The following is a 23997-nucleotide window of genomic DNA, read 5'->3' on the forward strand; positions in this document are numbered from 1 at the left end:
ATGACTCATACTGTGCCTCCAGCGACATATAAAGCAAAGCTAGAAGAGCGTGATCCAGCAAGATCCTGGATCACTAGGAGATCACTTGCTTAGCAAGTGTGAGGCCCTGAACTCAGAACTCAGTACCTCCAAAAACACAAAAAATAAAGCTAGGCCTTGGTGGCTCATATCTGTAATCCTAGCAACTCAGGAGGATGAGATCTGAGGATTATAGTTTGAAGGTAGCCAGAACAGGAAAGTTCATGAGACTCTCATTTCCAATTAAGCAGCAAAAAAACCTGGAATTGGAGCTACAGCTGAAATGGTAAAGCACCAGCCCTGAGTATAAAAGCTAAGAGAGACAGCACCCCGTTCAAGCCCCAGTAAATGGCAAGAAAAGATGAAATAAAAATAAATAAATAAACAAAATGCTATTGCATTTTGGTAATGATTAGTAAAAGTTTTAAAAAGAGCAAGGTAATTCTTATGTGACCTTACAAAAATAATATAAAAATGTAAGTTTACAAAAGGAATTCTATATAGACATAATCCCAAGAATTCATAAAAATAAATGTTCTCTCAGTATGTAGACATATTATCCTATTTAAGTTTATACACATACATAACAAGAAATAAGACTTATTAGGAATAATTTACTTTGTTCTACTGACAAGTAGTTCAGATAACATTAAAAGTCCCTTTCAGAGCTATCATCCATTTCTAGCAAAATACACATTAAAAGAAAATGATACCTGTAAAGCACATCCTCTTGCAACAGCTTCATCAGCATTTAAGGTGGTACTTATGTCTTTAAGAAAAAATTTAGTGATTTGTTCCTTCACTGCAGGAATTCGTGTTGCTCCTCCTACAATTTCTATACTACTTATGTCTTCACATTGTAAGTCTGGAAAGTCAAATGGTTTTTAAAAAGAAAAACAAGATAGTCTTTAAAATAATTGGGCTTTGGAAAGTATTATTTGAAAAATGACAGCAGAGATATTCTGAGTCTTAAAGGAGTTCTTCAATGTTCTGATTTCACCCCACAAATCTATATTGAAGGTATTTTTAGTAAAATACTAAAAATCTTTAATAAAGTATAAGATCCTGAGTTCAAAGTACCACGAAAATTTTTCAAAAAAAGCAATCATGCCAATTTTCTACCTCAATTTCATTTTAAAACCATGCTTACATATAAACATCCCAGGGCATTAGCTTATGATATAAACAAATAAACAAGAAAAAATTATTACAAAGTTTGCTTTGTAGTATCTGTCCTACTTTATGAATGAAAAATGATTTATAAGCGGGGCGCCAGTGGCTCACGCCTGTAATCCTAGCTACTCAGGAGACTGAGATCTGAGGATCTCGGTTCAAAGCCAGCCCGGGCAGGAAAGTCCGTGAGACTCTTATCTCCAATAAATCACTAGAAAACTGGAAGTGGCATTGTGGCTTACTCCGTAGAGCACTCGCCTTGAGCTGAAGAGCACAGGGACAGCGCCAAAGCCCAGAGTTCAAGCCCCAGGACTGACCAAAAAAAAAAAAAAAAGAAAGAAAAATGATTTACAGAGCTGGATGTGGAGGCTGATGCCTATAAACTACTTCCCAACTCCTTCACACAACTACTTAAAGAATAAAATAAAAGCTACTCAAGAAAGTATTGTTACGCAGTCTATGAAAGACCCTATTCAAATAATAATGAAAGTGAAAAGGGCTTGGAGTATGGGCTGAAGTGACAGCGTGCAGCCTGGCAAGTACAAGGCACAGAGTTTGAATCCAAATAGCAATAACCTTTCCCTCCCCCTCAAAAAAAAAAGAGTGACTTATCAAGGGGCCATGCTGGTATACCACTGTAATCCTAGCTACTTGGGAGATGAATGCTGAGAGAATCCCAGTTCAAGGCCAGCCCAGGAAAAAATCTAAGTAAACTCCAGTCAGTCAATAAGCCAGGTAAGGGTGGAATACACCTGTAATCCCATCTGGGGGAGGAGGGGTTGTATATTGCTGGGTACAGGTGGCTTATGCCTTTAATCCTAACTACTTGGGAAAATGAAAATGGGAGTGATGAATCCAACACAGGCAGCCGCTCTACCCACAGCTGGGCACAGTGGCATGTGCCTGTCATCTCAAGCTGTGTGGTTGACAGGACCATGGTACCAGGCCAGCTCATTCACGAAAAGTCTGCAGGAATTTATTCCCATGAAAGAAAGCTGAAGGTGGTGGGCTATGCCTGCGATCTTAGTGGCTCAGGTGCATACCTGGATGGGAGGCAAGATCCTACCTAAAGTAATGAGTGAAAAACAAGACTGGAGGCATGGCTCAGTAGGATATAGCTCAAGTGATAACTCCTCACATTGCCTGGCTTCTGAGGTATAATCTCCTTTTAAAATGAGAGATGCCGGGCGCCGGTGGCTTGCGCCTGTAATCTTAGCTATTCAGGAGGCTGAGATCTGAGGATCACAGTTCAAAGCCAGACCAGGCTTTGAGACTCTTATCTCCAATTAACCACCAGAAAACCGGAAGCGGCACTGTGGCTTAAGCGGTAGAACACTTGCCTTGAGCCAGAGTTCAAGCCCCATGACCAACAATAAATAAATAAATTAATAAATTAATAAAATAAAATGAGAGATGATGAGGGAAGAATGACACTGTCCCAAAAGAAATGTACTTTTTACCAAATATATGTAAATGTAATCTTTCTGTATGTCAGCTTTATAATAGTAATAAATTTTTTAATGAGAAATGGGAATCTTTTAAAGAAAATGAAGTTTTAATTGCTTTTATCACATGATATACTTTCTATATAACAATAATTTCCACTTACTAGCTTGTTCCATTACTGCTTTTAATGGTGGTTCAACCCTAGCAAAGAGGGAAGCACATAATTGTTCAAATTGAGCCCTGTGAGAAAATAAAATTTTGTCATTTTGAGATAAAAAGAGTTCTTCTACTTCAAAAATAACAAGTAAAAAAAAACAAATATGATGTGAGCAATAAAGTCAGCACACAGTTTTCAGACTAAAAATAAATATGGGCTGGGTTCTAGTGGCTCACACTTAAATATATATAGCTTCAGGTGGCTGAAATCTGGGGAGCATGGTTCTAAGCCAGCCCAGGCAGAAAAGACTCTTATCTACAATTAGGCACCAAAAACCAGACATGGAGCCATGGCTCAAAGTGGTAAAACACTAGCCTAGAGCAGAAAAGCTAGCCCCATGACCGACAAAAAATAACAATATATATATGTATATATATATTCACCTGTTCATCTTACTAGAAACATCAAGGTCATTCATGAAACACTCAATGTTCAAAGGAAGATCTGATGCATTTGCACTCATTAGCTTCTTCAGTTTTTCACACTCCTGATATAAACGCAACAAGGCTCGAGAGTTTTCTTTCACACTTATCTTATATTTGGTCTTGAACTCGTCACAGAAGTAGTCTACTAAAGCCTCATCAAAGTTCCTGCCACCCAAATATGGGTCAAAGGTAGTAGCCAATACCTGTTTAATGGAAAGAACACAACTATACTTTAAGAACTTTTTTTGTTTTTTTGCCAGTCCTGGGGTTTGAACTCAGGGCCTGGGCACTGACCCTGAGCTTCGTTTTCCTCAAGGCTAGCACTTGAGCCACAGAGCCACTTCCAGCTTTTCCTGTGTATGTGGTACTGAGGAATCAAACCCAGGCCTTCATACATGCTAGGCAAGCACTCTACCAACTGAGCCACCTTCCCAGCCCAACTATAGTTTAAGAACTTATTTTTCTTCTTATCTCCCCAACCCCCAAAACACCAAAAAACAAAAACTTCTAATACAAAAGGTTAAAAGTTAAAACAAAGCTGAGGGACTTTTCCAAATCTCAAATCTGTGACAAATTTGGAATTAAATTCTTCTTTATATCTAGTTTATAAATTGTCCTACTCTAAATGTTCTAAAACAATTGAATTACAACAAACAAGAACTTCCTCAACTCACTAGTGATTCTACACTAGCACTGAAGCAGAAATCAAGTTTAAGAAAGCAGAAGAAATATTTATCAAAATGAACCCCAGGAAATGGAAACAATAGGTTTTTTCTTTGTTGTTGTTTTTGTTTTCTTTTTGTCTTGTTTGTTTATCTGAATTGGGAGGGTAAGGCAGGACACAGAAATTGAAGGGCAAAGGGTGAATAAATATACTACTAGACACTTTGTTGAAAATGAACTATACCACTTGTGGGTGGAGATGGAGGGAAAAACTGGAAAGGACTGGGCAATGGTGGCTCACGCCTGTAATCCTAGCTACTTAGGAGGCTGAGATCTGAGAATCGAGGTTCAAAGCCAGCTGGGGCAGGAAAGTCCATGAAACTCTTATCTCCAATAAACCACCAGAAAACCGGAAGTGGCATTGTAGCTCAAGTGGAAGAGTGCTCGCCTTGCCTTGAGCTGAAGAGCGCAGGGACAGCGCTCAAGCCCAGAGTTCAAGCCCCAGAACTGACCAAAAAAAAACTGGAAAGGGGCGACACTGACCAAACAGAAATTAACTCTGGGCTGGAAAGGTGGGTCAGTGGTAGAGTGCTTGCCTTGCATGCATGAGGCCCTGGGTTCGATTCCTCAGCACCACTAAGCAGAAAAAGCTGGAAGTGGCAATGTGGCTCAAGTGGTAGAGCCTGCTTCAGCTTGAGCTGAAGAGCTGAAGGACAGTGCCCAGGCCCAGAGTTCAGGTCCCAAGAACAACAACAACAACAAAAAGAAATGTATTCCTTACCAGATTTATGTAAACTGTGTATATCACCTTTATAATAATAATAATAAATTAAAAGCAGCAGAAGAAACAGTTCTAAATATATAAAGACCAAAAACTGAAAAAAAAAGGGTCTAAAGATTTAAGTCAGGATTTAGACTTTTGGTCTACTATTATTTTTAAAATCCCAGCAGACATTTATAAAAACAAATAAAACAAAATATGCAAAGAGTAAAATTTAAACAGAATTTAATAAATTTGTTTAGCAATAAGGCTCCCAGACTATAGTGTGAACATAGGTAAACAAGTTACAGAACTTGAGCACTCTAGGACCAAGACTTTTAGTCTCTCTCCCTAGTGTAAAATGATTACTAAAATTCACTACTAAAGAGTGAGTTCCACTGCTCGTCTAATTCTTAAAAAATTTCTTCATTAGGATGTTTGTGAGCCGGGCACCAGTGGCTCATACCTGTAATCTTAGCTACTCAGGATGCTGAGATCTGAGGATCATGGTTCAAAGCCAGAGAAAGAAAGCAAGAGCAAGAAAGTCAGTGAGGGGCTGGGAAGATGGCTCAGTGGTAGAGCGCTTGCCTTACATGCTTGAGGCCCTGGGTTCGATTCCTCAGCACCACATAAGCAAAAAGAAAAAAGCTGGAAGTGGCGCTGTGGCTCAAGTGGTAGAGCGCTAGCCTTGAGCTGAAGAGCTGAGGGACAGTGCCCAGGCCCAGAGTTCAGGCCCCACGACTGGACCCAAAAAAAAAAAAAAGAAAGTCAGTGAGACTCTTATTTCCAATAAACTACCCAGAAAAAAGACAAGAAGTAGTGCTGTGACTCAAGTGGTAGAATTCCAGCCTTGAGCATAGAGAGGCTCATGGATGGCACCCAGGTCCTGAGTTCAAGTCCCAGGACCGGAAAAAAAAATGTGTGTGTGTGTGTGAGAGAGAGAGAGAGAGAGAGAGAGAGAGAGAGAGAGAGAGAGAGAGAGAGATGAAGAATCACAATATGATGGAAGTACAATCTAAATATATCTTAACAACAGACTACCATAAAGAACCTTTGCATAGACTTTATAAAATGTAATTACCCAAAATTACATGCAAAATGATCTTAGTAGGTGATTAGTACAAGTGAGTATTATTCTCTGAAGAAAGGCCACAGACATCTATTAAACTTTTAAAAGGCTCTTATGATATAAAAAGTACAAATGATTGATCTCTTAAGATTTTCTACTACAAAGGAAAACAATGTTCTTTTTAAATATAGTTAAAATTTAAGAAAGAGGATGAAGGAGGTTGAATATTGTCCAAAGAGATTATCTGCAACTATTAAAATAGAACAATGAAAACTGCCGAAATGGTTTTGGGGCAGCAGGGCATAGGAGAGTGATAGAAAGGGTGAGATTGGAAAACACTAAATTTGTGTGGAAAATATAAAAATGAAATCGTCTTTCATATCTAATATAAGCTAATAAAAATGATAAAGACCAAGCAATAAACCAATTTATACCCTAAACTGTCTTATATTAAGTTGGAATAACATCACCTTAATTTTTTGTACGTTTTTATTGTAAAATTACTGTACAGAGGGGTTACAGTTACATGAGCAAGGGAATGAGTACATTTCCTATTGAGCATTGTTGCCTCATCTTTTGTTTTCCCCCTATATCCCTTCCCTCCCTCCTCCACAACTGCCCCTTTACCCCCGCCGAAGTTGTAAAGTTCTTTTTCAACATAGTGTTTTGTACATCTCATTGTTACAATAGGTCAACCTGTATCCTTATTTAAGCATTTAATTTTCTTATTATAAAGATGTTATAGTACTATAACTATAAGACAATAGACTCTTTTAGGTAAAATCAAAGCACTTTAAGTATATTCACATATATAATAGAGTGTAATTCTGAAATGAAAATAAAACCAAGTATTGATAAGATCATTAGCCCACTGATTTAATGCTACATATACAGAAATTATAATGAGTGTCCTAAATAGAAAAGTTTCTAAAAAACATGCAATATTTTAGAAAATGTTTCCTATTAAGTATGAGTAGTTTATATTTATGGATAATGTATATTCCCTGACAGCTGGCTTAAATGCCTAGAGCAATAAATAGTAATAAAAACCTAGCAAAGCCAGGCGCCAGTGGCTCACGCCTGTAATCCTAGCTACTCAGGAGGCTGAGATCTGAGGATCGTGGTTCAAAGCCAGCCCGGGCAGGAAAGTCCATGAGACTCTTATCTCCAATAAACCACTAGAAAACCAGAAGTGGCACTGTGGCTTACGCGGTAGAGCACTCGCCTTGAGCTGAAGAGCGCAGGGACAGCACCCGTAAAATTGCTGATGATGTCCTCAGACAAGGAAACTAAGGTATGCTCACAATTTTTAAAGGGCAGAGGAAGAATATAAGCCCAGCTACTAAGGTTCTCTATAGAGTCTGTGCTCTTAATCACTAAAGTTAAATATAGTAAATCATGTATTTACTTACTTTAAGTTTTCCTTTGTTAAAAGCACAAACCGAAACCTGATAGGCAGAATGTCCCATATCAATAAATACTACATTTCTTGGTTTCTCATCTAATGGGGGAAGATCCTGTTTATAAATTCCATATGCTAGTGCAACTGTGTAGGAACAAAGAATTAGGTTAATTCTAGTGTAGCAATTACTTGGAAAACAAGAGAAAAGTCACTTTGATACTGTACTTTAATACACAGTACAATAATCTATAAATCTACACTATTAGATTCAAAATAAATTAACTTCATAATTTAGTTTTAATTTTCCCCCACTCATGTATAACTCTATAAAGTAACAATTATTCAAATTCAGGTATAAATGTAAGCTTTGTAAGCAACAAGCTTATAAGAAGCAGTACATAGAAAGACATCAAAAGAGATGCTGTGAAATTAGAAAAAAAGTTTTAAATTATAGACTGATTACCTGCAGTGGTTTCATTCATCAGTCTTAAACAATTTAAGCCTGCAACCTGGGCTGCAGCCATCACAGATCTTCTCTCAGCATCAGTGAAAAAGCTAGGAATCTGATATTTAAAACATAATAATTAGTTTGGCAGTATTAAGGTTTGAATTCAAGGCCTTGTATTTGTGAGACAAAGTACTATACCTCTGAGCTATAGCGCCAACCCCCCCATTTTATTTTGCGTTTTTTTTTATATAGTTACACTTCCTGACTATGACACCTCTGCCTTTCTCTTATTTTTCACTTCTCATCATTGCTAGAAGGACAAGCACAAGCCCTCACACAGCACCGTTTTCTGTTGAGATAGAATCTCATCAATTGTTCTGCCTGGGTTGGCCTGGAGCCACAATCTTTTCCATCTCAACCTCTCCTGTACATAGGATAACAGGCAAATCCCACCACATGCAGCTATTGGTTGAGAAGGGGCCTTCAGTGTTTGCCTGGTTCGTTCTTGAACCTTGATCCTCTTGCTTTCAGCCTTCTAAGTACTTTGCATTATCAGTGTGAGCCACTTGTACCCACTTGTATGTAAAAGATTTTACGTAAATATTTTTCAATTAAAAAACGTACAATAATTGCACTAAAACTCATGTAAGTTGTAGCAAAAGAGGTTTTTTGTTTTCTTTTGTTTTGTTTTTGGTGAGTCATGGGGCTTGAACTTAGGGCATGGGTAGTGCTGTCCCTGAGATCTTTTGCTCAAGGCTAGCCCTCTATCACTTGGAACCACAGCACCACTTCCAGTTTTCTGGTGGTTAATTGGCAAAAGTCTCATCGACTTTCCTGCCCCAGCTGGATTTAAACCACAATCCTCAGATCTGAGTAGCTGGGATTACAGGCATGAGAGACTGAGCACTAGATGTTCACTACATAAAAAAATACTAGTGCTTTTTTTATTTTACAATTTTTTTTTTTTTTTTTGGTCATCACGGGGCTTGGACTCTGGCCTGGGCACTGTCCCTCAACTCTTCAGCTCAAGGCTAGTGCTCTACCACTTGAGACACCACATCACCTCCAGCTTTATCTGCTTATGTGATGCTGAGGAATCAAACGCAGGGCCTCAAGCATGCAAGGCAAGCACTCTACCACTGAGCCACTTTCCCAGACCCATTATTTTACAAGTTCTTTTTATTTTTATTATTAATAAGTTTTTTTTTGTGAATTTACCATACAGAGAGGTTATAATTACATGAGCAAGGTAACGAGTACATTTCTTATCAAGCATTGTTGCCTCCTCCTTTGTTTCCCCTTACCATCCCTGCCCTCCTATCTTCCCCCCCCACAATTTCTTTATCATAAAGATTTAACCCAAAGAAAGAGCACTAAAGCAATCAATAATATGACAAGATAGTCAAACTTTTGCTAATCTAAACTCTTCCTCTGTAGTCTGGTTGGTATGGTTTGGCTATTGTTTGTCCCCAAAGGTTCATGTGTTTGGAACTATTCACAATGTAGATCTTGCATAGGTCCAAGCTGGGTCAATTGGAGGCAACCACTGGTACCTGCCTAAAGTAATTTCTTTAAAAAAGGTAAAGTTAAAAAGAATTCAGGTTATTTGCTAGAATAGGAACCAAAGTATACAGGGAAGAAAAACCTTTCTATACAACGTTAGCGGAAAATATGATTTACTAAAGTAATAAAACTTACTGAAATTACACAGTCAGCCACTGGTTTCTTCAAAGCATTTTCTGAAGTCTCTTTAAGCTTAGCCAACAGCATTCCAGTAACTTGCTCAATTGCAAAAGGTCTCTCTTCTTCTAAGTACCGCACCTAGAACAAAAAGTTGTGATACTGTCATTTTTTATCCAACAAATATTTAGTCAGCATCCACACTATACATGAGCTATTTGTTAGTGAAAAAGACAAAATAAAGGGAGTTTTACTGAAGAAAGATTGTCATTTCATAATCATTACCTCCTTGAAAACAGTGACTGAAACTCTTATTTAGAAGGTTATAGTGTTAGCTGGGCGCCGGTGGCTCACGTCTATAATCCTAGCTCCTCAGGAGGCTGAGATCTAAGGATCACGGTTCAAAGCCAGCCCGGGGCAGGAAACTCCATAAGACTCTTATCTACAATAAAAAACACTAGAAAACCAGAAGTGGTGCTGTGGCTCAAGCAGTAGAGCACTTGACTTGAGCTGAAGAGCTCAGGGAAAGCACCCAGGCGCAGAGTTCAAGCCCCACAACTGACAAAAAAAAACAAAAAAAAAAAAGAAAAAAGAAAAAAGAAGGTTCCAATGTCTGACCAAGTAAATTATCTTCAAGTGTCTCTAACCTCTTTTTTTTTTTTTTTTTGCCAGTCATGGTGCCTGAACTCTGGGCCTGGGCACTGTCCCTCAGCTCTTCAGCTCAAGGCTAGTGCTCTAACACTTGAGCCACAGCACCACTTCCAGCTTTTTCTGCTTATGTGGTGCCGAATTGAACCCGGGGCCTCATGCATGCAAGGCAAGTGCTCTACCACTGAGCCACCTTCCCAGCCCCTCTCTAACCTCTTCCGACTCCACCTCCCACAAAAGGAATTTTTTTCATTGCTTTTGCAAGTGTGATAAACAATGAAGGAGAAAAAGATCAAATAATTTCTCTTGAGAGTTAACATTAAAAGCTTTAGTTGAGAGTTAACATTAAAAACTTTAGTTAGTGGGCTGGGAAGGTGGCTCAGTGGTAGAGCGCTTGCCTTGCATGCTTGAGGCCCTGGGTTGGATTCCTCAGCACAACATAAGCAAAAAAAAAAAAAAAAAAAAAGAAAGAAAAAGAAAAAGAAAAAAGCCAGAAGTGGTGCTGTGGCTCAAGTGGTAGAGCACTAGCCTTGAGCTGAAGAGCTGAGGGACAGCACCCAGGCCCAGTGTTCAGGTCCCACGACTGGACCCCCCAAAAAAAAAGCTTTAGTTTTTTTTCTGCTTATGTGTTGTTAAGGAATCGAACTCAAGGCCTCATGCATGCAAGGTAAGCACTCTACCACTGAGTCACCTTCACAGCCCCTACTTTAGTTTTAAGAAAAGGAAATAAAGACATCAGAAAAAATTCCTTAATAAAAATAGGCAATTAGGGCTGGGAAGGTGGCTCAGTGGTAGAGCTCTTGCCTTGTATGTATGAAGCCCTGGGTTTGATTCCTCAACACCACATAAGCAGAAAAAGCCGGAAGTGGCGCTGTGGCTCAAGTGGTAGAGCGCTAGCCTTGAGCTAATGAGCTGAGGGACAGCGCCCAGGCCAAGAGTTCAGGCCCCACTACTGACCAAAAAAAAAAGACAATTAAATGTGTATTAATATGGAGTTAGGGCTGGGAATGTGGCTTAGAGGTAGAGTGCTTGCTTACGTAGTATGCATGAAGCCCTGGGTTCGATTCTTCAGTACCACATAAACAGAAAAAGCCAGAAGTGGCACTGTGGCTCAAGTGGTAGAGTGCTCAAGAACCCAGGCCCTAAGTTCAAGCCCCAGGATTGGCAAAATAATAATAGTAGTAATAATAATAATAATAATAATAATAATAAGTAGTAGTAGTAGTATTGGAATATGGAAATTTGAAAATTACCTTAATGACTTACATTTTAATGATTAGACTGCATTTTGGCACATAAAATCAAATAGGTGAGGAACTCATACTTTATTCAAGTAATCAAATGTTTATGAGAATCACAAAAAGTAAAAATTCCTAAACTTGTATCAAATAATTTTTTTTTTTGGTGCTAGTCCTGGGGCTTGAACTCAGGGCCTGGGCATTGTTCCTAAGCTCTTGTGCTCAAGGTTAATGTTCTAATAATTTGAGCCACAGTTCCAATTCCAGCTTTTGGGGGTGGTTAACTAGAGGTAAGAGTTTTATGGACTTTACTGCCAGAGATGGCTTTGAACTATGATCTCAGCCTCAGATTACAGGTGTGCGCCATTGGTACCTGCCTAAAGTAATTTCTTTACAGAAGTGCTATCTTGGAACTCATTTAATATAACTATATTAAATGCAACAATTAAAAACTTAAATTTTATTTTATCTCTGGACTTCCAGAGTAGAGTAATTTTATTCCATAAAACAAACTTTTAAAGTTTAGATTTTTGGAGCATAATGTATTTATGTGTATAAATATGGATAGATAGGGATTTAAGTCAGACCTAACATTGATTTCCACTTGTTTTCAAATCAAACGCTAGTCAAATTATCGCCTTTTAAACAAGAAAGTAGCCAGGTGCCGGTGGCTCATGCCTGTAATCCTAGCTACTCAGGAGGCTGAGATCTGAAGATCGTGGTTTGAAGACACTCAAAAACCAGAAGTGGAGCTTTGACTCAAAGTGATAGAATGCTGGCCTTGAACAAAAAGAGCTCGGGGACAGCATCCAGCCCCTGAATTCAAGCCCCACAACCAAAAAACAAAACAAAACACAAAAGCAAGCAAAAAGCCAAGGAAGTAGACAGAAATAAAACATATACCATGGTCTTAGTGTGACAGAGACACAACAGAACAGTATTCCTTTGTTTAAAATTTAGACGAAAATTTTCAAAAAGTGTACAAAAAATAAATGGATAAAATGTAGGAGGAAAACTATGACTGCTAGGCCTGGTGGTCCATGCCTCTTATCTACTCAGAAGTCAGAGCTCAAGAGCATCGGGATTTTGCCCTTTTTTTGCCTGGAGATCAAGACCTCATTTCAACTATCAAAATGGGTATAGTTAGTATTGCACACTGATAATTCACATGCTAGTAATACCAACTACAGAGGAGGAATAAATATGATCCTGGTACAAGGAAACACATGAGACCCTTTGTGAAAGAAAAAAAAAGAGGTATGGCTTAAGTAGCAGAGTACCTGTAGGCAAGCTCAACACCTTGAATTTCAACCCCAGTTTAAAAAAAAAAAAAAAAAAAAAGACTTGGAAGGACACAGTATGACATTTTCACACCCTTAACAACTCATAGTAGTTATATTGTTGGGGTCTATTTTTCCAAACCACATAGGCTTCTAACCTCTAGCTCCTAAAAGTTTTCACCTCTTTTTTTTTTTTTTTTAATTTTTTTGGGTCCCGTCGTGGGGTCTGAACTCTGGGCCTGAGCGCTGTCCCTCAGCTCTTCAAGGCTAGCACTCTACCACTTAAGCCACAGTGCCACTTCTGGCTTTTTTCTTTTTGCTTATGTGGTGCTGGGGAATTGAACCCAGGGTCTCAGGCGTGCAAGGCAAGCACTCTACCACTGAGCCACCTTCCCAGCCCCATCACCTCTTAAGAGTTCTCCAAATAATAATACTTTCTTCCTTGACAATCAAAGTACTATTTGGATTTTAAAATTATCTAAATTTGATTTTTTTAGCATTCACTAAAAATGATTTCAAAAATTGGCTCTTGGGTGTGTTCGTACTATATTCCAAGGAACAAATGTTAAACTGTAATTTACAACTAACAAAACTCATTTTTTTGTTTCTTCTTTAGTGTGACCTTGTAGTTGTACCCTAGGGAAATAAAAATTACCTTAACTCCTGCACTTCCATTAGGCATCTTCTGCAGTTCATAGGGAAGCCTGATTCTTTCAGTTTGCACAATGGGATCATCGAATGCTCGCCCATGAAGCTTTTTGAAGCCATGTATTGTATTTCTTACATTTGTGACTATCTGTTGGCAGTAAAACACTTGCATTGGGTAAAACTTTGAATTACCAATTATATAATAAATGCAAAATAAAATACTATCCTAATAGTTAAATCCACCAAATCCCTTTATCCTATACATCCAAGTTTACAATTACACAGCATTTTTCTGAGTTCTAGCCAAGAGTAAAGTTATGAGGCAATGAGAATGTATGTATCTTAAGTATTGTCTCAAATTCTCTTCTAAGAATTTCTCTCTTCAAAGTAGAATAAAGGCTTAAAACTTTTCAAATATTAATATGAAATTTTACAAGTCACCTTTATTTATTGAATATATTTATTCTAGTGGGTGAGTAGCCTTGATTTTTTACTTTCCTGTCTTTTTATTTAAAACTATCTTTTTAAACTATTATCTAGTTTTAGCCAGATGCTAGTGGGTCATGCCTGTAATCCTAGCTTCTCAGCAGGCTGAGATATGAGGATTGCAACTTTTAGTCAGCCTGGGCAGAAAAGTCCATGAGACTCATCTCCAGTTAACCACCAAAAAGTTGGAAGTTGTGCTATAGCTCGACTTCGAATGAAAAAAAACAAGCAAGAGTGTGAGTCCCTGAGTTCAAGTCCCAGTACTAGCACCAAAAAAACTTACATATATGTTTGTGTGCATATATACACAGTTTTTATTTTCTTCAGAATATGTAAGTTTAATGATATTGTATGATGATCTCATTATTGAGAATTACTCTTAAGCTAGTAAATTAAAATTCATTCCATGTACTATAATATATAAATGACCTGTATTTTTATACAGTAATATTTTATCCAATTACTATGCAATTTAAACTACAGACTACTACTGAGATCCAGTATCTTTTTGTAAATAAGTTTTTTACTGAAAAAATGCTGTACAGAGGGGTTACTGTTACATGAGAAAGGTAATGAATACATTTCCTATCAAGTATTGTTGCTTCCTCCTTTGTTTTTTCCCTACCATCCCTTCCTTCCCCACCTCCCCAACTACCACTCCCTCAAGATCCAGTATCTTAGTGACCTATAAATCTTGATCTTCAATTATAAGATGAAAACTATAGAGAAGCTTGATTAATTTGTACTTAGGAGAAATTATTCTATAGACTGCTTTCTTTAAAACTCTGATAATCTATGGTATACTTAGAAGGTAAGTCAAAGTGAGATACAAATTTAAGGGAGTAATTTTAGCACAAATTCAGCATTTATGTCCAATACAAAGGGAGAAAACGTAAATATATAGGAGAATTATAAAAGACAGACTTACTAAAAATCATAAGCAAAAATTTCTGGAGAGTCAGTTATTTCTATAAAGTAAGAAAAAAACCTAATAAAGAAAAGTATTTTAAGAGAATGAAAAAAATAGATGTAGCTTATATAAAATTTAAAAAATAATGGTAAGGGCTTTTAGTTCAAGGAAATAAAGTACAAAAAAAATCAAGCTATAGTACAAAAATATTAAAATATACTTAATTAGTAGCAAAGACATTGCTTACTAATTACTAAAATGTAGCTTTAAAGAGTATTACTCATCCAGGGAGCCCGGTGCCAGTGGCTCATGCCTGTAATCCTAGCTACTCAGGTGGCTGAGATCTGAGAATCACGGTTCTAGCCAGCCCAGGAAGAAAAGTCCGTGAAACTCTTATCTCCAATAAACCACTAGAAAATCAGAATGGTGCTGTAGCCCAAGTGGCAGAGTGCTAGCCTTGAGCTGAAGAGCTCAGGGACAGCACCCAGGCCCAGAGTTCAAGCCCCACAACCAACCAAAAAAAAAGAGTATTACTCATACACGGGGCTGGGAAGGTGGCTCAGTGGTAGAGTGCTTGCCTAGCATGCATGAGGCCCTGGGTTTGATTCCTCAGCACCACATAAACAGAAAAAGCCAGAACTGGTGCTGGGGCTCAAGTGGTAGAGCTCTAGCCTTGAGCTGAAGAGCTGAGGGACAGCGCCCAGGCCCAAAGTTCAAGACCCACGGACCGACCAAAAATAAAAAAAGGATTATTTCTCACACAAAGTGACCATATGAGTATTTGTCACCCTCGAGATGACCACCTCAGATTATTAAAAGTGTGTTCCTTTTCTATCATTTTCACTAATAGGAAACGAATGACCATAAAAATAAAATTCAAAGAATATTTTACAACTCCAAACACAGTATCTCTAATAAAATATAAACAAATTAAATCTAGTCAAATATGAAGGTATTTGCAATCTCAATTATATAATGTTATAACTTAGTTACATGATTAATTCCTAAGGCAAAATATCCACATAACAATTACCTGGCTCTTAGCTGCATTTCCAATGGCTCGAGTTCTTGATCCCAAAGATATACAGGCCCTACGTAAGAGATTTTAAAAATTTAAATGATATCATTTTATTGTATGCTTGTTACTCTTTATACAAAAATAAATTTTAAAGGATTAAGATGAAATGATTAGAATCAATTAGAATAATAATTTTTAACTAATTTAAATTAAAAATTTATGTGTTTTAGAAGTGGCACTGTGGCTGAAGTAAGTGCTAGCCTTGAGCACAAAAAGGCTCGGGGACAGTGACCTGAGTTCATACCCACAACTGACAAAACTAAATAAATAAAAATGTATTTTTAAACTTTTCTAAGTAACAGAATGCAAGTCAGAATGTTGAATTCTTTAAAATGTTCTTAACATTAATTACAAAAATAGACTTTCAAATTCAATTGCTCTGTGACCTGTTTTAAAAATTATCCATATTTAATGAGGAAGGGCTGCTTAAATTTACAGCATACCTCTGCCACTTAATAGCTAAAAAACCTTGTAGAAATCACATAATCATTATGTGCTTCAGCTTTTTGTATAGAAGATATGATAATACAAGGTTATGTGAGAATTGGGAGATTGAATATAGGTAAATTCTTTGCATTTCATGTTTCTGTGATTTTAGTTAAGTATAGAAACTATCAGTCAAGCAACTGTATATGTGTCTGTGTGTGTCTGTGTGTATAGCTAGATAGCTAGCTAGCTAGATGCCACAATTCCTGTTCTTAGAGAACCTATAGTCTATAGGACTGATAATCATCACTTATAGACAATAGGGTTTAGGAAAAGCCAGAGGAAACCTGACTTCAGACTTGATAGGTGGTAAAAATATTATCTCTTTCTCCCCCACTCTCTAAATGTGTGTGTGTGTGTGTGTGTGTGTGTGTGTGTGTCTCGGACCTTCCAAATATATATACATATATATGTCTGGCTGAAAGAGACATTCCTAGTTCAAAGGTATACTTGTGGTTTGGATATAGTTAGTCTCCCAAAGGTTCATGTGTTCAAAATTTGGTACTCACTGTAACAGCATTAATGTGGGGGCATAGTAGAATATGTTTAGATCATGAAGCACCACCCTTGCATGGGATTAACACCTATTTCAGAGGAATAAAGTAGGTATCCTGTGACTGGATTAGTTCTCAACAGAGTAGTCTGTCACAAATGTGGCTTCCTATGTGCTTGGCCCATTTTACACATGGCAAGCCAAGCCCCTCTTTGGATCTCTGACATGTGACACAGCTGAAGGACCCTGGCTAGATTACCAACATAGTGCTATTTGAATCCTCCAGCCATCAGTATCATGTTTTGAGCATGGGTGTGTGCATATGTTTAGTCTGCTTTGTTCTTTTTTGTTGTTGTTGTTGGTCATAGAACTTGAACTCGGCCTGGGCGCTGTCCCTCAGCTCTTCAGCTTAAGGCGAGCATTCTACCTCTTGAGCCACAGCATCACTTCCAGTTTTCTAGTGGTTTATTGGAGATCAGAATCTCACATACTTTTCTGCCCGGGCTGGCTTTGAACTGTGATTCTCAGATCTTAGCCTCCTGAGTAGCTAGGATTACAGGCGTGAGCCACCTACGCCTGGCTGCTTTGTTCTTTTGCCCAGGTCAGCCTTGGACTATGATCCTCCTACCTCCACCTCCACCTCCAGAGTAGCTAGGATTATATTCCCCATGCCTGGCTGTTTGCTCCTTTCTTTGCTCCTTACCACCAAGAATTCAAAAACCTCTCAATTTTATTATACACATTTTAAAAATAACCCTATTTTTACTTTTACTTTTCCCTTGTCAGTTATAAGATCACAGTATTTTTTATTTTTCTGCTATCATAGAGTTGATGCTAATAAACACAGCTTAGTCTAGTGCCAGTGGCTCATGCCAGAAATTCTAACTACTGTGGGAGGGTGGGGGGTCGGGGGGATGGGGCGCCTGAGCCAATGGTTCAAAATGAGCTGGGGCAGAAAAATTCAAGAGACTCCATCTCTAACAGAACCAGAAGAAAAAAAAAAAAGCAGAGATGGGGGTGTGGCTCAAGTAGTAGAATGCCAGCTGAACAAGCAAGCAGAGTTGCAGGACCCTTAGTTCAAACCCCAACACTCCTAAACAATATCAACAACATAATGTTGGTTAATAATAGTGAGATAACAACCAATAGGTTTAAATCAAGTGCAAATTTTCAACTGCTGGGCATCTAGTTTCAACAATGGTTGCTAAGATATCCAGAAAGCAGTATTTTTCAACTTTGACACTTCTAACATTTGCACTAGTTCTTGGTTAGAAGAATGGAGAGGTATATACTGTAGCATTTTAGGAGTATTCCTGGCGTCTGTTCATTAGAAGCCATTAATAGATACCATACAGACATTTAAATAGAGATCTAGTATTTTAAAAGCTGATCACATGCTGGGCATGGTGGTGTATGCCTATAATCCCATAACTTTGGGTGTTGAGCAGGATTATGAGCTTAAGGCTAACCTAAGCCAGGGAGTTTGGGGTCAGCCTGGGCTACATAGTGAGACCTTGTCTCAAAACAAAACAAAACACCTGATCAGGTAGAGTACTAACATTATTTAATTATTATATTGTTACATTAGATAATTTTTTAAAGTGGTCATAAAAATTTATTCAACACAAACACAAATATACTGATATATAACAATTTTAACATTCTTTTTAATTATAACTTCCTGGAACTCATTGTAGCAGGTTTTCTTTTTAAGTTTTATTGGAACATAGTAATGGCCATTAATTTCTACTCTAATGACTATATATTTAAAAGACTATCAGTGGTATATCAGATGTTTAGCACTCAAGATATACCACTTGTATTTACCATTCCTTGGCTTCTTGGAACTATGCAGAATTTCTCACCCACAAGATAAAGGTGATGAGTACATTTATGATGTGTTTTGTTGCATTTGTATTAAAAGACTTTTTCAAAATTAGTCTTAGCTTTGGCTACACTCAAGTTCTATTGACTGCCCTTCCAGTTACCTCAACATATCTGATTTAAAAGAAAAAGGCCATCATGTTCACCAAATTTTTGTTTTTCAAAGACAATAATAGGACATATCTGTGGAGGCAGGTATGAAGACCCGAATTAAAACTACAGTACCACAGAAAAGACAAAAAAATAGTAACTACACATAATAACTTATCTATGTACAAGTTTGAGATGTGTACTATTTATGTACACAGACATGATTCGTACTTATCTAGGATGGGTGCTTATCTATGTTTGAGATGTGTACTATATTAAGATTGGATAAATAGGAGTGCATCCATGAGTTTCTACACAACAAAGGACATATCTAGCAAGACAAATAGAAAGGCCATAGAACAGGAGAAGATCTTTATTAAAATATACTTAGTGCTCAAAAAAATGAAACTCCCAAAAAAACAAATCCTCAAGGAAACAACAAACCAATTAATAACTGGGCTAAAGAAAGACTTCTCAGAAGAAGAAAGAATGACCAATAGACATGTGAGAGATATTCGACATCTCTGGCCATAAAAGAAATGCAAACCAAAACAACATTGAGTTAGAATGGCCATTATCAAGAGCACTAACAGTAACAGATGCTGGCAGGGATGTGTCAAACTGGTAACACTACCATTCTGTTGGTGGGAATCTAAACCTGTTCAACCACTCTGGAAAACAGTATTGAGATTCCTCAAAAAACTAAATGTAGACCTTCCCTATGACCCAGCAATCCCACTTCTTGGCATTATCCAATGGACCACAAACCGGGCCACACTAAAGCCATCAGCACAACCAAGTTCACTGCAGTATTGTTTGCCATAGCCCCAGGACAGGCACACACAAAAAATTAAGTTAGTTTCATTAACTCTCTACTGAGAAGGTTTCTGAGCCCGGAAATTCATTATCTTTCTTCTGGTTCTGATTTCTGATGCTCTAGAAATAAAACTTTAAAATGCTAGAGAATGTTCAGCTGAGCTCTACCCCTTTTTGTTTCTAGGCTGAATCCCTCAAGTCAAGAAGTATGACAAGCCGGCGCCGGGGGCTCACTGTCATCTGGCTACTCAGGAGGCTGAGATCTGAGGATCACGGTTCAGAGCCAGCCTGCGCAGGAAAGTCCGTGAGACTCTGACCTCCAATGAACCACCAGAAGACGGGAAGTGGCGCTGTGGCTCAGCGGTAGAGCTGAAGAGATGAGGGACAGCGGCAGGCCCGGAGTTCAAGACCAGGGGCCGACAACAACAACAAAAACGTCTGGCGACTAGCCTTTGGTTGCGGAGTGGAATTTCCTGGTCCTGTTCTGGAAGGACGCCACCCGGGCTGCAGCGACCTCGTCTCGGGGTCGAGCCTCGCCAGCCCGGCGTCCCCGGCCCAGCCCTCTCGTGAAGTCCCCGACCCCGACCCCTCCGCACGGCAGCGCGGGGGGCGCTTTCGGGGCGCCCGCCATTCCGTTTCCAGGCCTGCTCCTGCCCCGGGGCCGCGGTCCGAGCAGCGGGAGCACGGCGGAGGGCGCCGCGGGCACGGGGCCGAGGCCAGGCCGCCCGCCCGCGCCCGCGCCCGCGCCCGCAGCCGGGGCCGCGGCAGGCGGGAGCGAGCGGCGGGCACGCAGGCCCCTCGCGCCGCACTTACGGGGTGCACCTGTCGCTGTACTCGTTGGCGATGGTCTCGATGCCGCCGCTCCGCGCCACGGCGATGTAGCAGTTGAGGAAGCCGAGGTCGATGCCCACCACGGACATCCCGCCGCCCAGGCGCCTCGGCGCGGGGCCGCGGGGGCCGCGACTCCTACGAGAAGCACAGGGGAGAGGACGCGCGTGGCGACTCCGAAATCCGGGGCCGGGCGCCGCGCCACTGCGGAGGTCGAGGCCGCGCACCCAGCGCCGCGGCCGCGTCCCGACGCCCCCGCCTCGCCACTGCGGTTCGGCCGCCTCCAACCGGCGGTTACGGGGTCTGCGCCTGCGCGCTCGGCCGCGGGGGCGCGCGAGCGGCGCTCGGCCTCGGCAGCGGGGCCGCGACCTCGGCCGCGGCCGCCTGCGCCCGGGCAACGGCCGCCGGGGCGGCCGCGGGCGCGAGAAAGACCCGGAGAGCGGAGCCCGCGCTGCCGGTGCGGACGGCCGGAGGGGAAGGCAAGGCGGGGCCGAGCGCGCGGGGAGGAGGCGGGCGGCGAGGCGGCGGGGCTGGGAGGCCCGCGGCCCGGCGCGCGCTGCGGGGCGCGTCTGCGGCCGGCTCCTCGGTCGCTCGGCAACCAGAGACGCGCCTGTCACCGCGCGGCCCCGCGTCCGGGCGCGGCCGGCGCCCGCCCCGAGCCTTCGCGCTGGCCACCCGGCGCCGCCTCTCGGCCACCGCGAGCCGCCCGCAGTCCGCGCACACCCGCCGGCCTCGCCGCCCCACGGGGCCCGTGCGGCGCGGCGCGCTCCGCGGATGGCGCGTCCTGCCGCCGCCGCGCCGGGCTCTGTGCGGTGACGGGTGTGGCCGGGTCTGTGAGGGGAGGGGTGTGGCCGGGTCTGTGCGGTGACGGGTGTGGCCGGGTCTGTGCGGTGACGGGTGTGCCCGGGTCTGTGAGGGGAGGGGTGTGGCCGGGTCTGTGCGGTGGTCGCCCGGCGTGGCCGGGTGTGTGCGGTGGTCGCCCGGCGTGGCCGGGTGTGTGCGGTGGTCGCCCGGTGTGCCCGGCGGGCCCCGCGCCTGCTGAGCCTGGCCCGGGCGGGGTGCAGCCTCGCCCTCCCCGCGGTGACCCGGGCACCTCACACTCACCACGCCCGGCCTTCCTGTTCCGCCTGCGCCTGGCCCGCCGCCGGTCCCCGCGCGCCTCCCGCGCCTCCCGCGCCCGGCGGGGCCGTCCCGCGGTGGGCGGCCGCGGTGACAGCGGCCGGGCCGGCGCCGGGCGCGGCGGGAGCCCCGGGCGCAGGGCGCCGCCTGGCGGAGCTCAGGCATTTCACGAGGAGCAGCACGAGGGCGGCCGCGGCCAGCGTGGCGATGGCGCCCACCAGTGTGGTCGGGACGAATGGCAAATCCATCTTCGCGGCAGCTCCGCGGGCGCCGGGATCCACGGGTGGCGGGGCTCGGGGCTCTCGGAGGAGCGCGGGCTGGGGGGCCTCGCGGGCGGCGCCGGATTGGCTGCCGCTGTGTCCCGCAGAACCCCGGGGGTCCCCGGCTTCCACGGCTCAGTTGCCTCACCAGCCACCGTCCCGGGGCCGCGGGCCGCCGCCATCCGCGCTGGGGCTCCACCGGGAGCGCTGGAGGCTCTGCTTCCACTGGTGGTGGAAGAATGACTTTGCCAAGAAAATATAAGCAGGGTGTCATGCTAGCTACTCGGGGGGCCGAGAGGGGAGGATCCCGTTCATCTCCACTGACCACTGGAAGTGGCTCCAGTGGTAGAGCACTCGCCTTGAGCTGAAGAGCTCGGGGACAGCGTCAGGCCCAGAGTTGAAGACCCACTACCTACAAAATAAAAATACCAAAAAGTTGATGGTAGGAACAGGGGTTACCACATTCTTTACAAATAACAGGAGGGCGAGAGAGTACCTAGTAGTAAAAACTCTAACAGGTAGGCCAGGCGCTGGTGGCTCACATCCATACTCCTAACTATTCAGGAAACAGATCTGAGGATCCTGGTTTAAAGCCAGCCCCAGCAGGAAAGTCCCTGTGACTCTAATTATCTCCAATCAACCAACAAAAAACTGCAAGTGGGGCTGTGGTTCAAAGTGGTAGAGCACTAGCCTTGAGCAAAAGAGCTCACGGACAGTGCCCAGACCCTGATTTCAGTGCCTAGGACTGACCAAAACAATAACAGGCTTTTTGTAGTGACATGGATTCGCGATGTGTAGATTTGGCTGGTGATTTCACATAGGATATTTGCATCTATATTCACAAATGAGAGTGGGTCTTTCATTTTTCTACCTTAACTTTGCCTTCTGAGACCAAATTACACTAGTAGTATGGAAGAAGTTGAAGAGGTTTCTTGTCTTTGGCAGTTTTGATATGCTTATAAGCTATCTTGGGCTGAACCTTATGAGTAGACTTATGATCACTGATCAAATTTAGTATTGTACTTGTTTCATGATTGGTGCTATTTTGGATAGTGATTATATTTTTATTAAAAACTTAAAGCTTGAGGCTGGGAATGTGGCTCAGTGGTAGAGTGCTTGAATTGCATGCATGAGGCCCTGGGTTCGATTCCTCAGCACCACATAAGCAGACAAAGTCAGAAAGAAGTGGCACTCACTGTGGTTCAAGCAGAGTGCTAGCCTTGAGCTGAAGAGCTGAGGGACAGCGCCCAGGCCCACAGTTCAGGCTCCATGACAAACAAAACAAAAAAAAAAAACTTAAAGCTTTACGTAAATCTTCAAACTTGTTGGTACATAGTTGATTATAAGCTAAAAATCAATTATGTACCTACACATCTTTTTCATTCTTAATATTATGTATTTTTCTTCTACTTTTGGTTTTTATCATTACTAGTTTGCTGAAAGAATCAGCTTTTGATGCTTAATTTTCCTTATATCTTTTTTTTGTTCATCTGCTCTTTTATTCCCTTCTATATTTTTACTGATTTTTTTCTATCAAACACCTAGCTCATTAATTTTCAGTCTTTCCTGTTTTCTAATTCATAAATTTTGACACTTTAAATTGCTTGTTGGTTCTTTTTGAAAGAAATATGTAAGGTAGCAAAGGACTAGTGGAACATCTGAAGAAATATTTTGTTTTTTCCTAACACTTGAGCTCCTGAGTAGTTATTTCATCCTAATTGGCTCATTAGGTTGTGTGTTTCATTTTTCATTGGAGAAAAAAAAATACACCATCCCTTATTTCAGATGTAAGATATGCCAGGTGAATATTTTCCGTAAATACCTTAAACTCATCGTTACTGGGGAAAAATATCCTCAAATTTTTAGTAATGAATGAGCACAGAAACATCTTTTGGGTATTAACATCCCATGTTGCAAGGATTTTCTGCAAATTACCTTTAAGTTTTGCATCTGTGACAAGCTTAAGGGCATGCTGATTTGGGCCCTGTACATTAGGTGGGTAGCATTACACACTTAAAGACACCTAGCTATTCCAAAAGTATTTATCCACAGTTATATTAAAACTGAACAAAAGCAGTTCTGATAAAAACTGCATCCATAGCTGAGCACCAGTGACTAAGTCCTAGCTATTCAGGAAGCTGGGATCTGAGGATCTCGCTGTTTGAAGCCAGCCCAGCAGGAAAGTCAGTGACACTCTTCTCTCCCATTAACAAACAAAAAAAAAAAAACAAAAAAACCCAAAACCCAAAATCAGTGCCTGGAGCAGAAAAAAAAAAAAAAGGTGCATTTAAAAACCCATTACAATTTAAAATGACTTTTTTCAATCAAAGGCTCCCATTTTGAATTTTTTTTTTATTTAAGAAGGGGATTATACACAAGATAAAATATTTCACCGTTACTGCTATAAAATGTCCTACTCTCAAGACATCAAA

The 23997-nt window shown here is 41.5% G+C and overlaps 2 protein-coding genes across 2 annotated transcripts in view; both read right to left on the reverse strand.

Annotated features, from left to right (window-relative positions):
• The window catches only part of Hspa4l (heat shock protein family A (Hsp70) member 4 like), a 43383-nt gene extending 22954 nt beyond the window's left edge, over positions 1-20429 (reverse strand). Inside the window, exons 1-9 of the mRNA XM_042684808.1 lie at positions 20172-20429; positions 15545-15602; positions 13123-13263; positions 9320-9442; positions 7637-7736; positions 7184-7317; positions 3238-3482; positions 2801-2877; positions 732-883 (exon numbers count right to left, since the gene is read on the reverse strand). Coding sequence (XP_042540742.1) covers positions 732-883; positions 2801-2877; positions 3238-3482; positions 7184-7317; positions 7637-7736; positions 9320-9442; positions 13123-13263; positions 15545-15602; positions 20172-20278 — 1137 coding nt within the window. The 5' untranslated portion in view covers positions 20279-20429. The remainder of the gene's footprint in view (positions 1-731; positions 884-2800; positions 2878-3237; positions 3483-7183; positions 7318-7636; positions 7737-9319; positions 9443-13122; positions 13264-15544; positions 15603-20171) is intronic.
• A 51-nt stretch (positions 20430-20480) lies between these two features.
• Positions 20481-21839, reverse strand: LOC122111993 (collagen alpha-1(I) chain-like). Its single transcript, XM_042684804.1, has one exon. The coding sequence runs from the start codon at positions 21837-21839 to the stop codon at positions 20481-20483; it is 1359 nt and encodes a 452-aa protein (XP_042540738.1).
• Between the last annotated feature and the right edge of the window lie 2158 nt (positions 21840-23997).

Source organism: Dipodomys spectabilis, unplaced genomic scaffold (assembly GCF_019054845.1).
Source record: "Dipodomys spectabilis isolate Male_0828 unplaced genomic scaffold, ASM1905484v1 ptg000090l, whole genome shotgun sequence".
Classification (NCBI taxonomy): Eukaryota; Metazoa; Chordata; class Mammalia; order Rodentia; family Heteromyidae; genus Dipodomys; species Dipodomys spectabilis.

Bases quoted from the DNA above. Each gene is read 5' to 3' on its own strand.
- LOC122111993 (XM_042684804.1), bottom strand. From the start codon at position 21,839: ATGACACCCTGCTTATATTTTCTTGGCAAAGTCATTCTTCCACCACCA.